The 22,484-nt window shown below is 41.5% G+C and overlaps 1 protein-coding gene across 8 annotated transcripts in view; it reads right to left on the reverse strand.

Annotated features, from left to right (window-relative positions):
- The window catches only part of DENND5B (DENN domain containing 5B), a 207,342-nt gene that overhangs the window by 71,078 nt on the left and 113,780 nt on the right, over window positions 1–22,484 (reverse strand). For 7 of the 8 annotated variants that reach the window (XM_074006551.1, XM_065523983.1, XM_045364979.2 and 4 more), the window contains 2 exons: window positions 9,264–9,451; window positions 1,536–2,072 (listed from right to left, as the gene is read on the reverse strand). In XM_074006551.1, the coding sequence (XP_073862652.1) occupies window positions 1,536–2,072; window positions 9,264–9,437 (711 nt within the window). In that variant the 5' untranslated portion in view covers window positions 9,438–9,451. Of the gene's footprint in view, window positions 1–1,266; window positions 2,073–9,263; window positions 9,452–22,484 lie in introns of those variants that run through there. The other variant, XM_065523984.2, reaches the window with a different exon arrangement.

A 22,484-nucleotide genomic window follows, 5' to 3' on the forward strand; every position in this document is an offset into this window, starting at 1 on the left:
GAGTGCAGTGGCATCATCTTGGCTCACTGCAGCCTCAACTTCCCAGGCTCAAGTGATCCCACCTCAGCCTCCCTCCCAGCCTCCAGCACTGGGACCACAGGTGCACACCACTGTGCCTGGCTAATTTTAAAATTTTTTGTAGAGATGAGTTCTCACTATGTTGCCTAGTCTGGTCTCATACTCCTGGCCTCAAATGATCCTCCAGCCTCAACCTCCTAGTGTTGAGATTACAAGTGTGAGCCACCATGCCCAGCCACTATGTACCTTTATGAAAAATTTTAATTATTTCCAAAAATTCTCCAATATTGTAAATTAGCCTCTTGGAATGCATCAGCCCCTTTAGAAGGCCTTTCATGAGAGGCCACTTAGTGAAATCCATGATACATTCCAATACAAGTATTATACCTCAGCAATCACAGAGGCAGAGAACTAAACTACACCCTGGTGACCTAAAAGAGTTAACATACAACCCTAAGTGCACCTGTCTGAAAAATAAAATCTGGGAGATAGGTGAAAAAAAAACTGGCAGAAGAATCCAGTACCCCTTAGAAATCACAGGACAAGGAAAGTTGGTATTATTTTCTGACTTCCCTTTCCAAAATCTTTGGAACCATTTTACACTTACAGTCATAAAACCTAATTTAGTCACTCTTTTTCTCCTTTGATCTTAAAATGAGATAGAGAAATTTGGCTTCTGAAACCAAGCTGTTAACTTTACATGGACAAGTTGTGACTTCTGATAGGATAAAGACTAAATAAATGATTTCTAGACTAAATAAATAGATTTCATAGAAAAGGAGTAGGCTGATTTAACTATACTTGATCATAAAATAAGAGTAAATAAAACTGTTACAAGGTCAAACAGTATTAACAGATTCGGAAAACCTGCAAAATGTAAGTTTCCATAACTTCTTTCTTTTTTTTTTTTTTGAGCTGGAGTCTCTGTCTGTTGCCCAGGCCGGAGTACAGTGGCTTGATCTCGGCTCACTGCGACCTCCACCTCCCTGCCTGGGTTCGAGTGATTTTCCTGCCTCAGCCTCCTGAGTAGCTGGGATTACAGGTGTGTGCCACCATGCTCGGCTAATTTTTTGTATTTTTAGTAGAGACGGGGTTTTGCCATATTGGCCAGGCTAGTCTCAAACTCCTGACCTCATGATCTGCCCGCCTCGGTCTCCCAGCGTGCTGGGATTACAGGCATAAGCCACCATACCCAGCCTGTTTCTATAATTTAAGCATCTTTAAGGTAAAGAAAAATTTTAAATAAGATTACAGGCAATTTAACACACAATTTAATGACCAGCTCAATGAGCTGGTTGATTTGCTTTCTTGTAAAATTATTTTACCTAATGTAAAAATACTTGGTAAAGCAAAGTTCCTAATGGGCTGGAAGATGAAAAGTCTGCATTTAAAAAAGGTTAACAAAATCAATAATATATGGATAAGCATAGGCACAGAAGAAGAAAAAACTTAAAAATTTAAAATATCAATAATAAAGCCACTAATAACCACAAAAGGAAAACTATGGTTCTTTTTACTTTGTCAAAGTTCTGCATCTGTTCCCGGTTGGTCAGCCAGGATTCCATATCCTGAGCAGTCTGAATGACAAACGCTTCGTAATCTGCAAACATCTGTGTAAAGCGGTTAGCAAAGACCTCTCGGAGCTGTACGTTGAGCTGGTAGTCCCTTAGTTCTGCCTCTTCACACTGCAGTTTTAAATCCTTGTCTTTTTCACCCAGAGAAGCAGAAAGGTCCATTTTTTCCACAGCCACACCAGTCCGCTTGGCCAGAGCCTGCAAGCGGGCTATGGTTTCATTGCCCTTCAGTAACTCATACATGCTGATGTTATTAGTGGAGACATTGCCGTTCTTTTTGTCATTGACCAAGTCTTTCAGAACCATATTCTTCAGTTTGCTGGTACTCTCACTGCAATGTAGGCTGCCCTCAGGAGGGATCCCAAATTGAACAAGAACCTCAGAGAGTTCTTGGATAAAATCCACTTTATTGGGGAACTGTGGAAATTCTTCAGGCAACTCAATAAAATGGTTGTCAATGTCCACAAAACACAAATTAGCCTGAAAGAGAAAATAGAAAGGTTTGAAATAAAGAAACTGTATGTTCTAAAATATTCTTGCCAGCCACAGTGGCTCACACATAATCCCAGCACTTTGGGAGGCCAAAGCAAAAAGACTGCTTGAGCCCAGGAGTTCGAGACAAGACTGGGAAACACGGCAAGACCCTGTTTCTACAAAAAGAAAAGAAAGTCTTGCCAACTATTACAAACAAAAGCATAGATTATGGCGTCTTTTGTTAATCTTTGCAAGGTTTAGAATTTCTTATTCTTTAAAAATAACCTCTTTTTCCATCATTTTCCCCTATATGATTATTTTTATACCATACTTAATATATATGAAAATTTTCTCTGGGTCTCAGCAATATATTATAATCTGAATATGATTTTCTAACATTTGGCATCCATTAGGCATTCCTATGTGGGTAAGGGTGCCCAGACTCATAAGACCTTACACATACATGGTATTAGGTAAAATGCTCACTGAATGCACTTGAACTTTCTTTGCCACTCCACTGCTCTAATATCTGTAATTTAGAATTGACAATAATCACTAAAAACCAGCAGCTGTAGTATCTCCCAATAGGATGAAACTGGCAAAATCAATCCAATTCACAGATAATCCATAAATTTTAACTTTACTCAAAATTCACTGAACCTCCCAGAGCAAAACCATTTCAGAAGTCATTATAGCTAATGCAGGAGGCAGAGAGAGGTGGTAGAGGCAAGTGCATATATAACTGTGCACTTGATTGACCTTTGAATAATTAAGAGTTCACACAAGATATTTTTGAGTTGAGAAAAAGAGGTGACAGAAATCAGAAGAAATGTTTTTTTGAGTTTGTTTATACTTCACATTTGGAATTTATTTTGAATAAATATTTTAAATATTTTTCAAGTAGATATAGAAAATTCAAGAGGCCAAAGCATATGTATAAAGTTCTGATTATCCCTCAGGTATCTGTAGTAGACTCTAAACAGTATTTTATCTTTACTGTACACACTCTCTTAATCAGGACAAGGTTGTTAGTTTAAAAAGAAGGTTGTGCTTCTAGATTGGGGGGTGTGGTGCCAAAATTGTAGCCCATCACATAAAAATAATATTGATTACATTAATGGTTGAACACAAGACATGGGGTGGAAGTCAATAAACAAAATAGGAAGCTTCACTGTGTTTTTCTCCCCGGCTCCCCCACCCCTAGGTCACCAAGAGGAAAATTCATACTGTTCTTTGATCTAGATGGCAAAGTAAGGGAAAAGGGGGAAAGCAACCAGTTGGGTCTTTGTTTTTCTCTTTTGATCTTTGCTCTTCATGTTAGATACCAATTAGCAAGCAGCATACATAAATTCTAAATTAAGTTCAATAAAAACTCAAAATGAGGCCTGGCATGGTGCCTCATACCTGTAATTCCAGCACTTTGGGAGACTGAGGTGGAAGGATGACTTGAGGTCAGGAGTTTGAGACCAGTCTGGCCAACATGGTGAAACTCTGTCTCCACTAAAAATACAAAAATTAGCTGGGCACGGTGGCATGCACCTATAATCCCAGCTACTCGGGAGAATGAGGCAGGAGAATCACTTGACCTCAGGAGGCAGAGGCTGCAGTGAGCCAAGATCGTGTCACTGCACTCCAGCCTGGACAAAACACAGAGAGACTCTGGCAAAAATAAAATAAAATAAAATAAAAAAATAAAGTAAAATAAAATAAATTGATTTTCCTCCATTCAAAGCCAGATGATCAACAATGATTCCTAAAGCCTGATGTAATCTTTGAATCCAGCCTTTTAATTTTGCAGATGAAAAAACCGAGGTCAAAGAAGTTAGGTGACTTTCTGGCACCTGTTCCAAATGTGCACCCTCAAACAGACTGGTGGTTTATGGCCTTTCCCTGATATTTTTCCTCACCTCCAATGTCAGTAGTTTTCTCTAAATAAATTAAGAGCTGAAATGATGCATCTTGCTGAGACAGTAGCACTGCCTACACCATTCTTTTCTTTTCTTTTTTTAAGATGGAGTCTTGCTCTGTCGCCCAGGCTGGAGTATAGTGGTGTGATCTCAGCTCACTGCAACCTCTGCCTCCCGGGCTCAAGCAATTCTCTGCCTCAGCCTCCCGAGTAGCTGGGATTACAGGTGTCCGCCACCATGCCTGGCTAATTTTTAAATACTTTTAGTAGAGATGTGTTATGAAACTGTGTTTCAAACTGTGTTATGAAAATGTATTGAAGAAAACTAAAAAGAAGCCCTTTCTCCAAAATAAACAAGAACTCTATAATAGGGCATTCTGATAAGTTGCTTCTCACTTTTAACACCATTAAAAAAAAATGAGAAGAGTATTGCATGATAAAAATTTACTCAACACCTCAATCTGACATTGCTTTAGGACTAAATATTTCTACTTATCAACACTACTCACAAGCCTTCATGATATGTAACTACTTACTTCCTATTAAAAACAACAAAAGTGGGCTGAGCTCGGTGGCTCACACCTGTAATCCCAGCACTTTGGGAGGCCAACGTGGGCGAATCACGAGGTCAGGAGTTTGAGATCAGTCTGACCAACATGGTGAAACCCGGTCTCTACTAAAAATACAAAAAATAAGCTGGGCGTAGTGGCAGGCACCTGTAATCCCAGCTACTGGGGAGGCTGAGGCAGGAGAATCACTTGAACCCGGGAGGCAGAGGTGCAGTGAGCTGAGATCACGCCACTGCACTCCAGCCTAGGCAAAAGAGTAAGACTCCGTCTCAAAAACAAAACAACAACAAAAGTGGCAGGGCACAGTGGCTCACGCCTGTAATCCCAGCACTTTGGGAGCCCGAAGTGGGTGGATCACTTGAGGTCAGAAGTTCAAGACCAGCCTGGCCAACACGGTGAAACCCCATCTCTACTGCAAATACAAAAATTCGCTAGGTGTGGTGGCGTGCACCTGTAATCCCAGCTATTCAGGAAGTTGAGGCAAGAGAATAGCTGAATCTGGGAGGTGGAAGTTGCAGTGAGCTGAGATGGTACCACTGCACTCCAGCCTGGGCAACAGAGTGAGACTCCGTCTCAAAAAAAAAAAAAAAAAAATTCCCTCAAAAGTAAGAAAACAAAGGCTTAAAGCTTAATCATATCTTCTGCCATGAAACCTTCCTATACCCTTACCCTAAAGGCATTCTGATCTCATCTGTATCTTCTCTGTTCATTTATTCCTCTTACTAACTTACTTTTTAACTTGTGTTATTGGTATTTGTAAACGACTTTTTTGAAAAGCAGAAATCACCTCTTACTTGACTTGATGTCTCCCACTGTATTCTACACAAATAGTGTATGAGACAACTGTTCGGCAAATGAAAGAATAAACTCTGAGGAGATGGTCGTTTCTGGGAACCCTAAAACTGCAGGCTGGAGCAGGAAGTATCGAGACTAATGCAGCTCTCTTCATGTTTAGTAAGTGATCTCACTTCTCAGTGTCTGAAATTAAGCCAGCTTGAGGGTAAGCCGGAGAGAGGAGAGCATTTAAAATATTCCCTCTGGACCAGATGCTGTGGATCATGCTGGTAAGCTTTAGGAGCCCAAAGCCGGAGGATCACTTGAGCCCAAGAGTTCAAGACCAGTCTGGGCAATGTAGCGAGAGTTCATCTCTACAAATAATAACTTTAAAAAATTAGCTGGGTGTGGTGGCATGTGCCTCTTGTCCTAGCTACTCACAAAGCTGAGGTGGGAGGATCTCCTGAGCTCAGGAGGTCAAGGCTGCAGTGAGCTGTGCGACCACATTCCTGCCTGGGTGACAGAGTGAGACCCTGTCTGAAAAATAAAATAAATAATTCCCTCAGAATCTCTGGACAAGATATGACAAAAACAAAGTTGCAAAAGCAACTGTTTCAGTTTTTCTCTTAACTTTTTGTTTACCAGTTACCTTGAAGATGAGTAAGAACAGTAGAAAGTGAGGTACATTCCATGCAATTAATCTTCAGTGCCTTCCTTCCACCCTCACTCTCTATATCCTACTCCCTAAAAAACAGTATTACAAATGGTTACTTGTGGCTATCACTTTTAAATCATGGGGATAGCTAGTTGATGATTAATTTACAAATCTATGTAGTTACATTAGTTCGCTAGCAACTAAAATCATACCTTCTTAAAATAATTTTGCAAACTTGTCATTTTTTTAAACTATGTTTAGAAGTCTTGTCACTATTTTTAGCCATTATTTTATTTTAGAGTTTTCAGGGAAAGGTGGAGGGAAGTATTACTAGTGAGTGCATTTAAGTCATTTTTTTTTTTTTGAGACGGAGTCTCGCTCTGCCGCCCAGGCTGGAGTGCAGTGGCCGGATCTCAGCTCACTGCAAGCTCCGCCTCCCGGGTTCACGCCATTCTCCTGCCTCAGCCTCCGGAGTAGCTGGGACTACAGGCGCCCGCCACCGCGCCCGGCTAGTTTTTTGTATTTTTTAGTAGAGACGGGGTTTCACCGTGTTAGCCAGGATGGTCTCGATCTCCTGACCTCGTGATCCGCCCATCTCGGCCTCCCAAAGTGCTGGGATTACAGGCTTGAGCCACCGCGCCCGGCCAAGTCATTTTTTTAAATGACTATTTTTATATCTACTTCCTTCCCAAAATTATGTGAAGCAGATTATTTCATCTCATTGTAAAATGATACCAGAACAAAGTGATAGGCTGTTAGCCTTTTCTTATAAAACAATGATGCCCTAATTTATAGTTTCTACACAGAAGCACTGCTATTTTCATAGCGAATTCAGGTTATTTCATATTATTCTACTCTATGAACAGATGGGTATATGTATTTATTAAGCAGTGTAGATCTCATGAATGAAAAATTAGAAAATCACAGACATTACTTTAAGAGCTTTCAGAATCCTTACATTTGTTTATCTTTAGTGGATACACACAGGCACAGAGATGGAAAAGTTTCCCAATTACAGATATGTCAAGGTGGCACTGAAAAATCTCTCAACAATTGTTACAAAAAATGGAAAGACAATATACATAAAGTTATCTTATAAAATGTTACATGATTAACATACACAATAGATCAGACACTCAACAAGAAACCAAAATATCATTAGGTCTTCAAAACAAAATGCATTTGGCTAGTCTATTTCTTTTTCCTTGAAAATTTAAAGGATTAACTTCTTTGAGCAAATAACATACTAGACTAATTTAATGAAAGTGAAAACAAGAACATTTAAGGAATAGAGAAAAGAGGTAAAACAGAGAAGAAAAACATGCACAAGCCCAAAAAGAACAACAGTCTGTATATGTATCTTATGTGATCTGAATCAAGTTATTTTCCTTTGGGTAAAAATGTTAATTTTTGTGGGGAAATATTCATTAGAATAAAAGTAAGCAGTGGAAGATTATGAGAATCACTACAGAATACAATGGCTGTGGCTTAGTGTTAAATTCACTTATTAAAATGAGAATCTCTGGGAAATAAGAACAAATAAAGGTGAATCTCAGCATGATATTCTATTAAGAAAGATGTGAATTAAATAGCTAGTGATATAATGTAATTAATCAGCTTTTTAAAAAAGTTGTGGCACGTTCTCATCCATATTTCATTTCAAAGACTTTACATGGTAATCCTCAGTACCATTAACAATAGGTAAAAATTAGGCCAGGTGTGGTGGCTCACACCTGTAATCCCAGCATTTTGGGAGGCCGGGGTGGGCGGATCACCTGAGGTCGGGAGTTTGAGACCAGCCTGATCAACATGAAGAAAACCCGTCTCTACTAAAAATACAAAATTAGCTGGGCATGGTGGTGCCTGTCAGCTACTTGGGAGGATGAGGCAGGAGAATCACTTAAACCCAGGAGGCGGTGAGCCAAGATCCCACGATTGCACTCCAGTCTGGGCAACAAAAGCAAAACTCCGTCTCAAAAGAAAAGAAAAGAAAAAAAAAAGTAAAAACAACACATGGGAGGTGTTATTATTCTTATTTTATAGATCAGAAATATGCTTTCAATAATTCTTGTTTATTTATTTATTTATTTATTTTGAGACGGAGTCTCGCTCTGTCGCCCAGCCTGGAGTGCAGTGGTGTGATCTTGGCTTACTGCAACCTACACTTCCAGGGTTCAAGCGATTCTACTGCCTCAGCCTTCCAAGTAGCTGGGACTACAGGTGCGTGCCACCACACCTGGCTAATTTTTGGTATTTTTAGTAGAGACGGATTTCATCATGTTAGCTAGGATGGATCTCTTGACCTTGTGATCCACCCGCCTCAGCCTCCCAAAGTGCTGGGATTACAAGCATAAGCCACCGCGCCTGGTCTATTTTTTTAAACATTTGAAAGTACAACACACAGAAAGTATAATAACTTTAAGGTGGCATAAAAGTTAGGTGTTAGAATTTTTATCTCAACCACCAAGCCAAGCTGACGTTTAGAACAGATAATGGGCCCTGTATCTGAAAACAGAGAATACTGAAGTATTTGATATTTCCACTATCCCTAGTTTGCTGCAACATGTTACTTTTCAGTTGACAGAGGTCAAAAATCAAATTCACCTCAAATGATAATGATTTTAAAGGATGTTAAAACCTGGGTTGTATTGTTTAAAAACAAAATTTATAACATGAGTGAAGAAAAAAAATGTTACCAGAATAAAGCAATGAGATCATGCTACCACTGCTCCATCTTCACAAATTTATAGTTGTGAAAATCAGCCACTGTCTTGTTTTGAACCAGGTTTAGTTAATGACTATGTGGTAGTTATCATCAGGAGTCTGCATTCTATAGCTGAGGCTCTCCCCTAGCCATACTTGGAGATTCAGGAGAGTCAAAAAGACAGATAAAATTTGGACAAAGGCCGGGCGTGGTGGCTCAAGCCTGTAATCCCAGCACTTTGGGAGGCCGAGACGGGCGGATCACGAGGTCAGGAGATCGAGACCATCCTGGCTAACACAGTGAAACCCCGTCTCTACTAAAAAATACAAAAAAATAGCCGGGCGAGGTGGCGGGCGCCTGTAGTCCCAGCCTCAGGAGGCTGAGGCAGGAGAATGGCGCAAACCCGGGAGGCGGAGCTTGCAGTGAGCTGAGATCTGGCCACTGCACTCTAGCCTGGGCGACAGAGCAAGACTCCGTCTCAAAAAAAAAAAAAAAAAAAAAAATTTGGACAAAGACAATGTGATCTAGCAAAGTCGCCTTGACCTAAATCAGCAAACAGCAAATGCTTCACCATTCATTGTAGTTTTACCTCTTGAGGAAGTTCTAGTTTAGAACGGTCAGTTCCTTCTTTTGACTGAAGGCCCATCAGATAAGGGACAGGAGCATCAAGAAAATGTAGCAGAGAAGCAGGTAGGATGGGCACATAAACATGTTGCCATTGAAACGGGAACAAAAGTGTGGTGATGCCTTCCGCCACAGTCATCAGGCGTTGATAATCTGCACAGAACAAGGAAAAAGAGAGGGGAAGAGTGCAAGGAAAAACATAATCACTTAATTAGGCTGGAAAATGTGGATTTTAAGAAAAAAATTTATGCGTTAAAAGTAAATATTTCTTTATGATCATGCAGAAAATAGCTCAGTTCTATTCCACTATAATTAAATAATTAAATGGTTTCATTTGAATAGTTTTAAGGGAGTGTGGGTAGGTGGGAAACATCACACTCTTTGCTTCTTAAAATCATGGGTAGGCGAACTTATATTCTCTTAAAGTGTGGCGAAATCAAGAACTAATAAAACTGCTCTTGGCATTTATCCCACTAAAAATGTACAAGATACAGTGTAACATTATTATGATGATGATTTTTGAGATGAAGTCTCACTTTGTTGCCCCGGCTGCAGTGCAATAGTGCGATCTCAGCTCACTGCAACCTCCGCATCTTGGATTCAAGCGATTCTCCTGCCTCAGCCTCCCAAGTAGCTGAGATTATAGGCGCCCACCACCACACCAGGCTAATTTTTGTATTTTTCGTAGAGATGGGGATTCTCCATGTTGGCCAGGGTGGTCTTGAACTCTTGACCTCAAGCAATCCGCCCATATCAGCCTCCCAAAGTGCTGGGATTACAGGCGTGAGCCACTGCGCCCGGCCAGTATAACATTTTTGATCACTTCTTTATACATGCATGCTCACACAATTCCCAATTCAGAGGCATTTTTCTTTTTCTCTCTTTTTTTTTTTTTTTGAGACAGTCTTGCCCTGTTAACCAGGCTGGAGTGCAGTGGCATGATCTCAGCTTACGGCAACCTCCATCAGAGGCTTTTCTCTTATATGGTATATATGATCGTGGCTATAGCTTTTGGTTAGCTGATTATACTTATTTTAGCCTTTACTTTGGGAGTACAAGAAGTCAAACAGATACATGCATTCATAGTCACACTTCCTATGTCTACCCCAACCACAAAACTATCACAGCTGGGTATTCCTGAGTTAACAGAAAATTAAGGATTAGTGTTTTTGTTATGTTTTATTTACATGAACTCATTAGTTTACCAAATTTAAAAGCTCCCCACAACAGTAAAGTAGCCTTTTAAACCACTCTGCAACGGCTGCTTTATACTTACGTATGTCCACAATTCCTATTTAAATGTTTAGAAGTAGATACGTTGGCCGGGCGTGGTGGCTCACGCCTGTAATCCCAGCACTTTGGGGATCACCAGGTGATCCGCCAAGGTGGGCGGATCACAAGGTCAGAAGTTCGAGACCATCCTGGCTAACATGATGAAACCCCATCTCTACTAAAAATACAAAAAATTAGCCGGGCGTGGTGGCGGGCGCCTGTAGTCCCAGCTACTCGGGAGGCTGAGGCAGGAGAACGGCGTGAACCCAGGAGGCGGAACTTGCAGTGAGCCGAGATCGTGCCACTGCACTCCAGCCTGGGCTACAGAGCGAGATTCTGTCTCAAAAAAAAAAAAAAAAAAGAAGTAGGTATGTTTTAGAATTCAGATTTTTTAATTAAAAAAAGCAATATGGTGCATATACCACATACATGAACTATCTAGGGCAGTATCCTATAATCAAATACATTAGAATTTCTGTAGCAAACCATATATGTCCCAGTAGGACAGATAATCAAAGAATATGAATAGGGTCACTCTGGTTCAGGTCTGGTTTTGCTGATGAATGAGTTACAAAAAGAATGTTTGGTTTTTAGAATTTTTTGGATTTAAGAATTGAAGACAATGGATTGTGAGCTTGTAATAATCCTTTCACAGAATCCATTGTGAACAAATACAGTAAAATCTTTGGGAGGAAGAATTTAGGGGAGTCTTTTAAAAAAGGTTAAGGAAATGATCAGATGTTACTTGAGTCACATCAACTCAAAGACCTGACCAAGCATAAACAGGATGTTTTACATTTAAATTTTTTCTTGTGTCATTTTATAATTTTAAATGACTACCTTTTTGGTAATGAATCATCAGTTATCCACAGCCCAAGTTTACTTAAAATTTTCCTTATTTGATTCATAAAGATTCAAATTTTAGGTGAAAACCTGTTTACAGGAATAACTTCTAAAACAAACACCAGGTGGCCTGAAAGGTAGGGGTCAGCCATACAAGCACAAAGAGCTAATAACCTAATTACCTGGGGTAGACACACACATTTTATCAGCTGAGGCCCACTGAAGAAGCTAGGCTGAGACAGCTGGCACTCTCTGTGCAGGTGAGGCGGGTAGTAGAGGAGACCAGACAATCAGTTCCTACCACTCTGCTAGGAATAATCAGGCAGATGTTTGAACTGTAGGCAATAAGGGTCTTTTATCCCAGGGGCGGAGATGGGGTGAGGATGAAAAGTTGACCTGAAACCCCTGAAGTCGGCTGGATGCCCCCTAGGTGTAGAAGCTGTGCCCTAATTAGAACTAACTGAAGTTCTGCACCATCACAGGACTCGATTATGGCCCCTGGCCCCTGTACTGTCTCTCCTCTCTGTGAGTTTCCTAAGGACAGAGTGGCACCCATTTTCTCTGGTTCTACCCATAAAGCACAGGGCCTACTTCACACCCAGTGTGGACTAACACTTACTGACACTACTAAATGTTATGTTTTTTTTCCTCTTAAGTTCAACAAAATCCTAACAAAATACCAAAAAAGGCTGGCCAGGCGCAGTGGCTCATGCCTGCAATCCCAGTACTTTGGGAGACCGAGGTGGGAGGATCACCTGAAGTCAGGAGTTAGAGGCCAGTCTGGTCAACGTGGTGAAACCCTGTCTCTACTAAAAATACAAAAACTAGCAGGGCATGGTGGCAGGCACCTGTAATCCCCGTAACTTGGGAGGCTGAGGCAGGAGAATTGCTTGAACCCAGGAGACAGAGGTTGCAGTGAGCCCGGATTGTGCCACTGCACTCCAGCCTGGGCAACAGCGAGACTCCGTTTCAGAGGAAAAAAAAAAAAAAAAGAAAAGCCAAGCACAACACCTGTAATCCCAGCACTTTGAGAGGCCAAGGCAGGTGAATCACCTGAGGCCAGGAGTTCAAGACAAGCCTGCCCATCATGGCAAAACCCCATCTCTAGTAAAAATACAAAAATTAGGCATAGGGGCACATGCCTGTAATCTCAGCTACTTAGGAAGCTGAGGCACGAGAATCGCCTGAATCCAGGAGGCAGAGGTTGCAGTGAGCTGAGATCACACCACTGCACTCCAGGCCTGGGTGACAGAGTAAGATTCTGTCTCAAAAAACCAAAAAAACACACAAACAAAAAATACTCAACAACAAAAACCCAGCAGGAGTAGGAAGAGACAATTATGTACAGTTACAGACCATGAAGACGAAATCCAGAGAAATCTCCTTAGATTCTACTCTGTGGTCATCATTTCAACCAAGGATTGGGGCCTTTTATATTCTTGTAACCTCAGTATTTACCACAGTATCTGACATATAATAGAGGCCAAAACAGTATTTTTGAACGAATAGATGATGAGTGGGAAAAGAATATATATAATCTTGCTAGACAGCTATAACTTAAAAAGACATGCTTAGATTTTATTCCATCCATGTGTTGTAGGTGTTCTATGTCTATTCTTCTTTCCAGTTCTGCATTCTCTTCAAGACTGGTTGAAGTACCACATACATTTTTTCTTTTCTGAGATGGAGTTTTTACTCTTGCTGCCCAGGCTGGAGCGCAATGATGCAATCTCAGCTCACTGCAACCTCCACCTCCTGGGTTCAAGCGATTCTCCTGCCTCACTGAGCCTCCTGGGTAGCTGGGATTACAGGCACCGCCACCATGCCTAGCTAATTTTTTTGTATTTTTAGTAGAGATGGGGTTTCACCATGTTGGCCAGGCTGGTCTCCAACTCCTGACTTCAGGTGATCCACATGCCTTGGCCTCCCAAAGTGCTGAGATTACAGGCGTGAGCCACTGCGCCCGGCTCACACATTTTTTAATAATGCAATTATTCAGCAGAAACAAGACAATTCTTTTTAACTGAATCAAGAAATAAAAGGCAGATTTTTCTTCTTTAAGCATTTTTTTTAAACTTAAGTATTTTAGGAAAGTCTTTTTATAATTGATACTCAAAGTGATGAATGCATAAAAGAAGTCATTTTAATATTTAAGACAGGCCTCAGCATGGCACATGAGGCTCTTCATGATTTGGCCCTTGTCTGCCTCATTCCTTATCACCACTCTATATGCAGTAAGATCATCTGCTTGCAGTCCATGTTTTCACAGGCCCTGTGCCCCTTGTATATTGTTTTCCTCTGCCCAGAATGTCCCTTCCTCTCGCACTGCCTGACTAGGTTCCACTTTTTCCTCAGGCAATTGCTTCTTTGGAAAGCCTTTCCTAACACTTTTCACCACCAGGCTACTATCTACATGCTTCGACAGTACCCTATCTGTATTTCCATCACAGGAATTACTCATCTCACTAAAACATTACAATTCTGTCATAATTCTCTCTTTATGGTTTCTCTTCCCCAATACACCATCATCTCCTACAGAGCAATATCTGTATTCTTCTTTTTATTTATTTTTGGAGACAGGGTCTCACTCTTTCATCTAGGCCGGAGTGCAGTGGTGCAGTCTTGGCTCACTGCAGCCTCTGCCTCTCAGGTTCAAGCGATTCTCATACCTCACCCTCCCGAGTAGCTTGTATTACAGCTGTACACCACCACACCCGGTTTTTTGTGTTTTTTGTAGAATGGAGTTTCGCCATGTTGGCCAGGCTGGTCTTGAACTCCTGACCTCAAGTGATCTGCCTGCCTCCGCCTCCCAAAGTGCTGAGATTATAGGCATGAGCCACTGCGCCTGGACATATCTGTATTTTTAATCTTAGAATTGTTAATATTCAACATATGACCTACTACATGGTCAGTAGCCAGTAAATATGCTTTGGGAAATTAATATGTTAACATCCAAGGCATGTAAAATGAAATAAAAGTAGACATCAAAAAATTATGCTTGACTATATTACACAATAAAAACATACTGTCAAGAATTTGCCTACTGGTGGCTCTGGCACAGATCCCAAGGTGGCAATGGCCTCTGCTGCCGCAGTCCCTGCCATGCTGTCCACTAGCATTACTGTGGAGAATAAGATCAGCCCCTCGAGGGCAACAGAGGGGGATGGGTCTGGAGCTGCAGTTGGTGACACAGGAACCATGGTGGTGCAGATCAGGAGCTGTGTCTAGCAAGCTTTATTGCCAAGCACTGCCAATGGAGATGTGAAGCTGCTGGTGGTATTCAGCATGCCTCTGGTAGACTTCCTGATGCAGCTGGAAGATTATACACTTATGATCCTGGATGCTGTGACTGACTACTTTTTATTTTTATTTTTGAGACAGAATCTCACTCTGTTGCCCAGGCTGGAGTGCAGTGGCATGAACTTGGCTCACAGCAACCTCTGCCTCCCGGGTTCAAGTGGTTCTCCTGCCTCAGCCTCCCCAGCAGCTGGGATTACAGGCGCACGCCACCAGGCCTGGCTAATTTTTGTATTTTTGTAGAGATGGGGTTTCACCATGTTGGCCAGGTTAGTCTCAAACTCCTGACCTCAAGTAATCCGCCTGTCTCAGCCTTCCAAAGTGCAGGGATTACAGGCGTGAGCCATGCGCCCGGCCCAATGTGACTGAGTATTATCTGAATTACATTGGCTTTGAGGTCTCAGACACATGCATAACTTGGTTTATCTCCCTAGTTTCACAGAAATTTATCTCAGGCATTGCCAACAATGACTTACGGCATTGGAAAATGAAAGGCACAGCCTCTGGCAGCTCCTGAAGTAAGAGCAAAGACTAATCATCGAGTACTTGACCCCTGTCCTCAGTATGACATCAATGTGGGGCCACCACACCACCTAAGCCACCCAACCTAAACATGTTTGTCTGTAACAAGCTTCACTGTGACCAAAAATGTCAAAGAAAGGGCTAATTATAGATTAAACACAGGTAAAGAGAGAATTCATAAAGTAGGAGACAGATGTGGAGAAATTACCCAGAATGCAGCACAGAGACACACAGAAAATGGGAATGAGGCCGGGTGTGGTGGCTCATGCCTGTAATCTCAGCACTTTGGGAGGCCCAGGCGGGTGGATCACGAAGTCAAGAGATCAAGACCATCCTGGTCAAAATGGTAAAACCCCATCTATACTAAAAATAAAAAAATTAGCTGGGCGTGGTGGCATGTGCCTGTAGTCCCAGCTACTCAGGAGGCTGAGACAGGAGAACTGCTTGAACCCGGGAGGCAGAGGTTACAGTGAGCAGAGTTCACACCACTGCACTCCATCCTGGGTGACAGAGTGAGACTCTGTCTCAAAACAACAACAATAACAACAACAACAACAACAACAAAGATGTGTAATTAGAGTTTCAGGAGGATTAAAAAAAGATACATGAAAGCAATATTTACCAAGATAGTCGAGAATTTTCCAAAATGGGTAAACGACAGTTCTTAAATTTCAGGAAACATAATGAATCACAAGCAGAACAAATAAAGCAAGCCTCATTCAGATAAATCAGTCACAATATTGGACACCAAAGACAGAAAATCTTAAATATAACCAGAGTTGAAACAACAGATTTCTGGCTAATGAATAATAATGACAGTCATTCATTAGAACGACATTAGAAGTGATAGCTGACTTCTCAACAGCAATACAGGAAACCAGAAGATGATAGAATATTATCCTCAGAGTACTAAGAGAAAAAAAAAACCTTTTAACATAGAATTTAACATCCAATGAACTATTTAAGATGATAGAATATTATCTTCAGTGTATTAAGAGCCGAAAAAGAAAACCTTTTAATATAGAATTTAATATCCAACGAACTATTTTTCAAAAACAAGGAGAAAACAAAATCTAACAGAGAAAGCTACCTCAGGAAAGGAACTTCTAAGAATACATGTTAGGAAGAAGACTGATCTCAGAAGAAATCTCTAAGATTGAAATAAAATTGTGAATTTTCAAAAAATAATAACTGAGGCTGGGTGCAGTGGCTCACACCTACAATCCCAGCACTTTGGGAGGCTGAGGCAGAGGACTGCTTGAGCCTAGGACTTCGTGAGCAGCCTGGACAAGATAGTGAGACCCCCATCTCTACCAAAAAAAAAAAAAAAATTAGCCCAGCTTGGTGGCGTGTGCCTGTAGTCCCAGCTATCAGGAGGCTGAGGCAGTAGGATCGCTTGAGTCCAGGAGTTCAAGGATGCAATGAGTTATGGTTGCATCACTGCACTCCAGCCTAGGTAATAGAGTGAGACCTTGTTTCAAAGAAAAACAAAATAAGGTCACTATGAGTAAATTTAAACAAAACCAAGTGTATAGAATAAAAATGTCTAATTTGAGGGATTACTAAAACTGAACAATCATAACAAGTAAGCCACGATGAGCATAGAGTTAAAGCATTTTATAGTATCTGTAAAGATTCTATAACATAAGAGTAACTGTTCATGTTGAAATCTCAAAATTTACCATTAAGAGCATATAACATCTAAACAGAAAAAACTACAATGAGAAAAAAATTTAAATCAATTCAAAACATCAAAAACAAAGAGAGAGAGAGAGAGAGAGAGAAAAGCAAGACAAATGGCCAAAATAAATGAAAATTTAAAAATTCTTAGAATGAGCCAGGTATGGTGGCTCACACCTCTAATTCCAGAACTTTGAGAGGCCGAGGTGAAAGGATTGCTTGAGCCTAGGAGTTCCAGAACAGCCTGGGCAACATACGGAGACCCCCACCTTTAAAAAAAATTAAAAATTGGCCAGGTATGGTGGCATGCACCTGTAGTCCCAGCTACAAGGGAGGTTGAGGTAGGAGGATGGCTTGAGCCTGAGAAGTTGAGGCTACAGTGAGCTGTGATCACACCACTGCATTCCAGTCTGGGTGACAGAGAAAGACCCTGTCTCAAAAATATATATATATATTTTTAGAATTCAATGATAATGAAAATATCAGATACTAAGACTTGTGGGATGCACCTACCACAGGACTCAACTGCTTAAGATGCTGATTTTGGTGGGCAGGTGGGGAGAAAGAAAGGTTTAGTAAGCCCAAAGAAAGTAGCAGAAAGAAGTGAATAATAAAAATAAAACCATAAATTAATAAAACATAAAACAAAGGTACAATAGAGGATACCAATGAAAGTAAAAGCTGGTTCTTTAAAAAGAGTAATAGGGCTGGGCACAATGGCTCATGCCTGTGATCCCAGCACTTTGGGAGGCCAACACAGGAGGATCGCTTGAGCCCAGGAGTTTGGGACTAGTCTGGCCAACACAGTGAGACCTTGTCATTTCAAAAAATAAAAAAAAATTAGCCAGGCATGGTGGCATGCACCTGTAGTTCCAGCTACTTGGGAGGCTAAGGCAGGAGGATTGCCTGAGCCCAGGGAGGTCAAGACTGCAGTGAGCCTTGATCATGCTATTGCACTCCAGGATGGGCAACAGTGTGAGGCCCTGTCTCAAGAAACCAAACAAACAAAAAGAAGTAATATAATTGACAAACTTCAGGTAAAAATAACTGGGGAAAAAGAGACTGCACAAACAGTATTAGGAATGAAAAGGAGGACAAAACTACAGATATAACAGGGGTCAAGAAAATAAGGAAATATTAAGACATTTTACTAATAAATTGAAAGCTTAATAAAAATTTTCTTAGAGAAAATAGTAAGGACAAAAATTTATTCAAGAAAAAAATAGAGGTGGCCAGGCGCACTGCCTCAGGCCTGTAATCCCAGCACTTTGGGAGGCCGAGGCAGGTGGATCACTGGAGGTCAGGAGTTCAAGACCAGCCTGGCCAACGTGGTGAAACCTGTCTCTACTAAAAATACAAAAATTAGCTAGCTGTGGTGGCATGTGCCTATAATCCCAGCTACTCAGGAGGCTGAGGCAGGACAATGACCTGAACCCGGAGGCAGAGGTTGCAGTGAGCTGAGATCATGCCACTGCACTCTAGCCTGGGTGACAGAGCCAGACTCCATCGCAAAAAAAAAAAAAAAGAAAGAAAGAAGAAGAAATACAGAGGAGCTTCTGGACTGGCAAACACATTAAGGTGCTGGATAAGTCCAAAGAAAGCAGAGCAGCTCTGCACCCACCCCTACATGTACTTTTATACCTCTCTTCCATTTGGCTGTTCCTGAGTTGTATCCTTTACAATAAACCAGTTACAGTAAGTAAACTGCTTTCTTGAGTTCTGTGAATCATTCTGGGAATTTATAGAACTTGAGGGGTTGGGGGATGGTGGTGGAGAACCCCTGATTTTGCAGTCACCCAAGAAAAAATGTATGTGGCCTGGTGCTATGGTTTGGACATGGTAGTTTGTCCCCAATGTTGGAGGTGAGGTATTTGGGTCCTGGGGGGGCATCTCTCATGAATGGCTTTGTGCCATTCTCATGGTTGTGAGCGAGTAGTTTTCACTCTTACTTTCCATGAAAATTGGTTATTGAAAAGAGTCTGGCATCTCCCTCCTCTCTCTTGCTTCCTTCCTCTTGCCATGTGATTCTGGCTCCCCTTCACCTCCTGCCATGAGTAGATGCTTCCCAAGGCCCTCATCAGAAGCAGATTCTAGCACATGCATAGAACTGTGAGCCAAATAAACCTCTTTTCTTTTTTCTTTGAGACAGGGTCTCGCTCTGTCATGAGGCTGTAGTACAGTGACATAACCATGGCTCACTGCAGCCTCTAACTCCTGGGCTCAGGTGATCCTCCACCTCAGCCTCCCAAGTAGCCGGGACTACAGGCAAACACTACCATGCCTGGCTAATTTATTATTATTATTATTATTTTTGAGATGGAGTTTCACTCTTGTTGCCCAGGCTGGAGTGCATTGGCGCGATCTCGGCTCACAATGCAATCTCTGCCCCCAGGGTTCAAGCGATTCTCCTGCCTCAGCCTCCTGAGTAGCTGGGATTACAGGCATGCACCACCATGCCTGGCTAACTTTGTATTTTCAGTAGAGATGGGGTTTCTCCATGTTGGTCAGGCTGGTCTTGAACTCACAACCTCAGGTGATCCACCCACCTCAGCCTCCCAAAGTGTTGGGATTTACAGACATGAGCCACGGCACCCAGCCTGAAACGAAAGTCTTTTTTTTTTTTTTTTTGAGACGGAGTCTCACTCTGTCGCCCAGGCTGGAGTGCGGTGGCTGGATCTCAGCTCACTGCAAGCTCCGCCTCCCGGGTTTACGCCATTCTCCTGCCTCAGCCTCCCGAGCAGCTGGGACTACAGGTGCCCGCCACCTCGCCCGGCTAGTTTTTTTGTATTTTTTAGTAGAGACGGGGTTTCACCGTGTTAGCCAGGATGGTCTCGATCTCCTGACCTCGTGATCCGCCCGTCTCGGCCTCCCAAAGTGCTGGGATTACAGGCTTGAGCCACCATGCCCGGCCTACGAAAGTCTTAATATAGCATTAACAAAGGTTGCATGGACTATAAGGACCCTCAGATGGTTTCCCAACATTAAAGGGCCAAAACAAATCTGCTCTATTTGCCCCAGCATAGAGAAATTTTAAATGTAAGAAGGCAAAGATTATAGTTAGAAACATGATCTGGAATTGCTTCGGGATATAGTAAGGCAAATTAATCAAAATAAAGACTGACAAAAGGGCCAGGATACCTTGCTGAACTACCAAAACCTAATGCACAGGAGTGGGTCAAATAATCAAGGGTTGGAGAAGTTTCTGGGGACTCATTTGAGAGCCTTATACGCTGTTACACCAAAATCTTTTGGTGAAGTCTTTTTTTTAAAAAAAAAAAAAAAAAAAAAAAAAAAGATAGGGTCTTACTCTGTCACCCAGGCTGGAGTGCAGTAGCACAATCTCAGGTTACTGCAACCTCCACCACCCAGGCTCAAGCGATCCTCCCACCTCAGCCCCTGTAGTAGCTGAGACTACAGGTGCACACCACTATGCCTGCCTAATTTTTGTATTTTAGTAGAGATGGGGTTTTGCTATGTTGCCCAGACTGGTCTCAAACTCCTGGGCTCAAGTGATCCTCCCGCCTCAAACTCCCAAAGTGTTGGGATTACAGGCACGAGCCACTGCCTCATTACAGTGGCTTGCAGCCTTAGTGCAGACTACAATTAGAATGATATATTAAAGTGTTAAAGTTGACAGGATTAAGGAGGAAGTCTGAATGAAATTGGAACATTTAAACAGACTTTACCTAAATGTTTCATGGGAGTGGATCTTACGTTTGACTGTTTCACCCCATTTCTCCTACCTAGTACAGTAAAACAGAGGACACAGTGTCAATCTACCTTTCAAGCAATATTAATTGGACATGCTAAATGGGAATGAATTAGATTGCCTGAGCTCACACAGTGTAGAACAGAGAAGCTGGAGCACTGGTACAAATTCTCTGTATGTGGAGTGTGGGCTAGGGCTATGTCAAAAGCCTGTGAGTGCCTCCCAGTGACAACTATCAGGGTGCTGGACTACAGAATTTCCATTTGAGGGGCAATTACTAAGTATGCTATTGGATATTGATTTAAAGTGCCCCTATGGCTGAAGGACATAAAATAATGCTGAAACTTGAAATATCCATGGTATCTAGGGGGATTTTGGAAAAACACTCAAATGGGAGAGGACACTGCCCAAAAGAGTTCCCTAATGAAAAAGAAATGGTTTATACTGGATCTTGTTACCAGAGGAATGCAAGGAAGAGATTCTCACATATAGGGAGCCTCTTTTTCCCTAGGACTGACTTTGGAACTGTAAGAGAAGCTTCTACATTTAATTGTCACTTGGACAATGCACTATAAACACCTCTCAGTTGACCAACAAAGTACTGCTTGGTTTATGGATGGCAGTTCCAAGGAGAATGATGATGTTCGCTTGAGCATGCCTAGCAATTTGTGATGAGAAAGCTCCCAACTTTTTCAAGAAAACTTCAAGTAGCTTCCACTTTCTGACAAGGTTAATTCACATACGACTCAGAGGGATGAAAGAACAGAGGGATGGCAGAGGAGCACTGCAAAGGCACACAGGCATGCAGTGTGGTGTGGGCGGTGGGTAGTGGTTTATTTCAACTATGAAGAACCAAAGGAGGTAAGCAAGGCCCAAAAATGTTCCTTAGACTTTTGTACCAGTATCAAAAGCTAGACATTGGTGTTTAAATTCCCCTTTTATTCTTCCACTAGTTCTTTGTAAAAACTATCATACTCTGATTTTCATACTGAGCTGCTCCAGGTATTTCCCAATTGCAGAACAAAGTGCCCATTTCTGATCTGGGGTCCTAGAAAAGAGCCTTCACATCCTGGGTACGTTTTCTCTACTTAGAATTTCTAGCTAGTTATCACTGCAAAGTGACAGTGATATACACACTTCCTAAATAACAGATTGAATTGGTTTAAATGGGCTGTGGATCGGAATTTCAAATCAGTCTAGAAGGACATTTTCATTACTGAAATCCATGTACTTTGATTCACTTTGGGTTTTCATGGTAATTCTTCAGCACATGCAATGTTTTCAAATTTATGGCATAGCTTTATCAGTGAGTAAGAAATGAAGTATCACATGTTATTAGAACTCCCTTAACACAGTTAAGAAGAGTAAAGGAGGGCACCCAAGTACAAATCAACATAAGCACTCTTATTTCATTCATTTAAATGAAATATTTCTCTCTAATAAAAGAGACATTGTCTATTAAAATCTAGATTTACACAGAGCTTTCATTTTATACTCTACAACTATTTCACATGACACCTTTACAATAGACCCACAGAATGAGTTAATCATTTAAAAATAAATATTGAGATGGATAAGGAGAGGTTAAGTGTAGTGCCCAATACAGTTAACACAGTGGTTAAGCATCTGAAAAAAGACTGATGAAACCCAATTCTTAGTAGTACCATACTACTTACTAGCTGTATCATCTTGGGCAGATTACTTAGTTTCCCCAAGCCTCAATCTCTTCCTCAACAAAAAATGCAGAACGGTACTAACTCACTGTTGAGAGGATTAAATGTAGGGAAAAGATCCAAAATATACAATGCCTTTTTGTAGCACAATTCCTAACATAGAATGATTTTAGTGAATGGTTATAAATTC

The sequence above is a fragment of the Macaca fascicularis genome, chromosome 11 (assembly GCF_037993035.2).
Source record: "Macaca fascicularis isolate 582-1 chromosome 11, T2T-MFA8v1.1".
NCBI lineage: Eukaryota > Metazoa > Chordata > Mammalia > Primates > Cercopithecidae > Macaca > Macaca fascicularis.